The sequence below is a fragment of the Phalaenopsis equestris genome, unplaced genomic scaffold (genome assembly GCF_001263595.1).
Source record: "Phalaenopsis equestris unplaced genomic scaffold, ASM126359v1 Scaffold195215, whole genome shotgun sequence".
Classification (NCBI taxonomy): domain Eukaryota; kingdom Viridiplantae; phylum Streptophyta; class Magnoliopsida; order Asparagales; family Orchidaceae; genus Phalaenopsis; species Phalaenopsis equestris.
Genome location: NW_018215164.1, coordinates 1 through 1,257, shown reverse-complemented (window position 1 = coordinate 1,257; position 1,257 = coordinate 1). Strand labels below are relative to the sequence as shown.

General features: G+C 44.3%; 1 protein-coding gene across 1 annotated transcript; it reads left to right on the top strand.

The window, feature by feature from the left end:
• Positions 1-7: 7 nt before the first annotated feature.
• LOC110035000 (1-aminocyclopropane-1-carboxylate oxidase 2) lies at positions 8-1,107 on the top strand (the record flags this gene model as incomplete). Its single annotated transcript, XM_020739240.1, is given in 1 exon segment — positions 8-1,107. A coding segment is annotated over 1 exon segment (867 nt), but the record flags the coding sequence as incomplete, so codon positions are not given.
• Between the last annotated feature and the right edge of the window lie 150 nt (positions 1,108-1,257).

Genomic DNA, 1,257 nt, shown 5'->3' with positions numbered 1-1,257 from the left:
AATGTAGTTACTGAACCACGGAATCTCCCACGAGCTAATGAACCGGGTGGAGGCGGTAAACAAAGAGCATTACCGGCGGTTCCGAGAACAGCGATTCAAAGAATTCGCGTCCAAAACCCTAGATTCGGTGGAGAAGGTCGACCCGGATAATCTGGATTGGGAGAGCACCTTCTTCCTCCGCCATCTCCCCACCTCCAACATCTCCCAAATCCCCGATCTGGATGACGATTGCCGGGCAACCATGAAGGAATTCGCGCGGGAGCTGGAGAAGCTCGCGGAGAGACTGCTGGATCTGTTGTGCGAAGATTTGGGGCTGGAGAAAGGGTATTTGAAGAGGGTTTTTTGCGGGGGATCGGATGGGTTGCCGACGTTCGGGACGAAGGTGAGTAATTATCCGCCATGTCCGAAGCCAGATTTGATAAAGGGATTGAGAGCTCATACGGATGCGGGAGGGATTATACTGTTGTTTCAGGATGATAAGGTTAGCGGGCTTCAGTTGCTCAAGGATGGGGAATGGATTGATGTTCCTCCGCTGCGCTATTCCATTGTTGTCAATATTGGAGATCAGCTGGAGGTGATAACGAATGGAAAATACAAGAGTGTGTTGCATAGGGTGGTGGCCCAAACCGATGGAAACCGCATGTCGATCGCATCGTTCTACAACCCTGGCAGCGACGCCGTGATCTTTCCGGCGCCGGCGCTGGTGGAGAAAGAGGCGGAGGAGGAGGAGAAGAAAGAAATTTATCCAAAGTTTGTGTTCCAGGATTACATGAATCTATACATTCGCAAGAAATTTGAGGCGAAGGAGCCAAGATTTGAGGCGATGAAGAGTATGGAGATTGTTATGAGCTCTCAGCCTATACCCACTGCTTGATTGATTCATTGGCTATTGTTTGTGAAGAATTTAGGGGATAGGGTTTAATTTATGTGTTGGTGGTTTGTTTGAGTCTAGTGGTTTGATGTGAAGACTTATGTGAATTGTTTGGGGTCTTATAATTTATATATTTATATGTGTAGTTGTTCTGTATGGATAGTTGGCTATTAAATTTGTTCCTTGGGGTTTGGGTGTAATGAAGTGTGAGTTAATCTAGTCTTTCTTGTTCATCCCTTGAATATTTATTAGCCACTAAATTTATTATTTAATATTTGTTTGAATCATATAATCATGATCTGATTGACACGTTTGGTTTAATTTTTAAAGCCTTATTTTTTGTGAGGTGAAAGGGCTTTTTGGCTTATTAAAACTTTTTTTTTTTT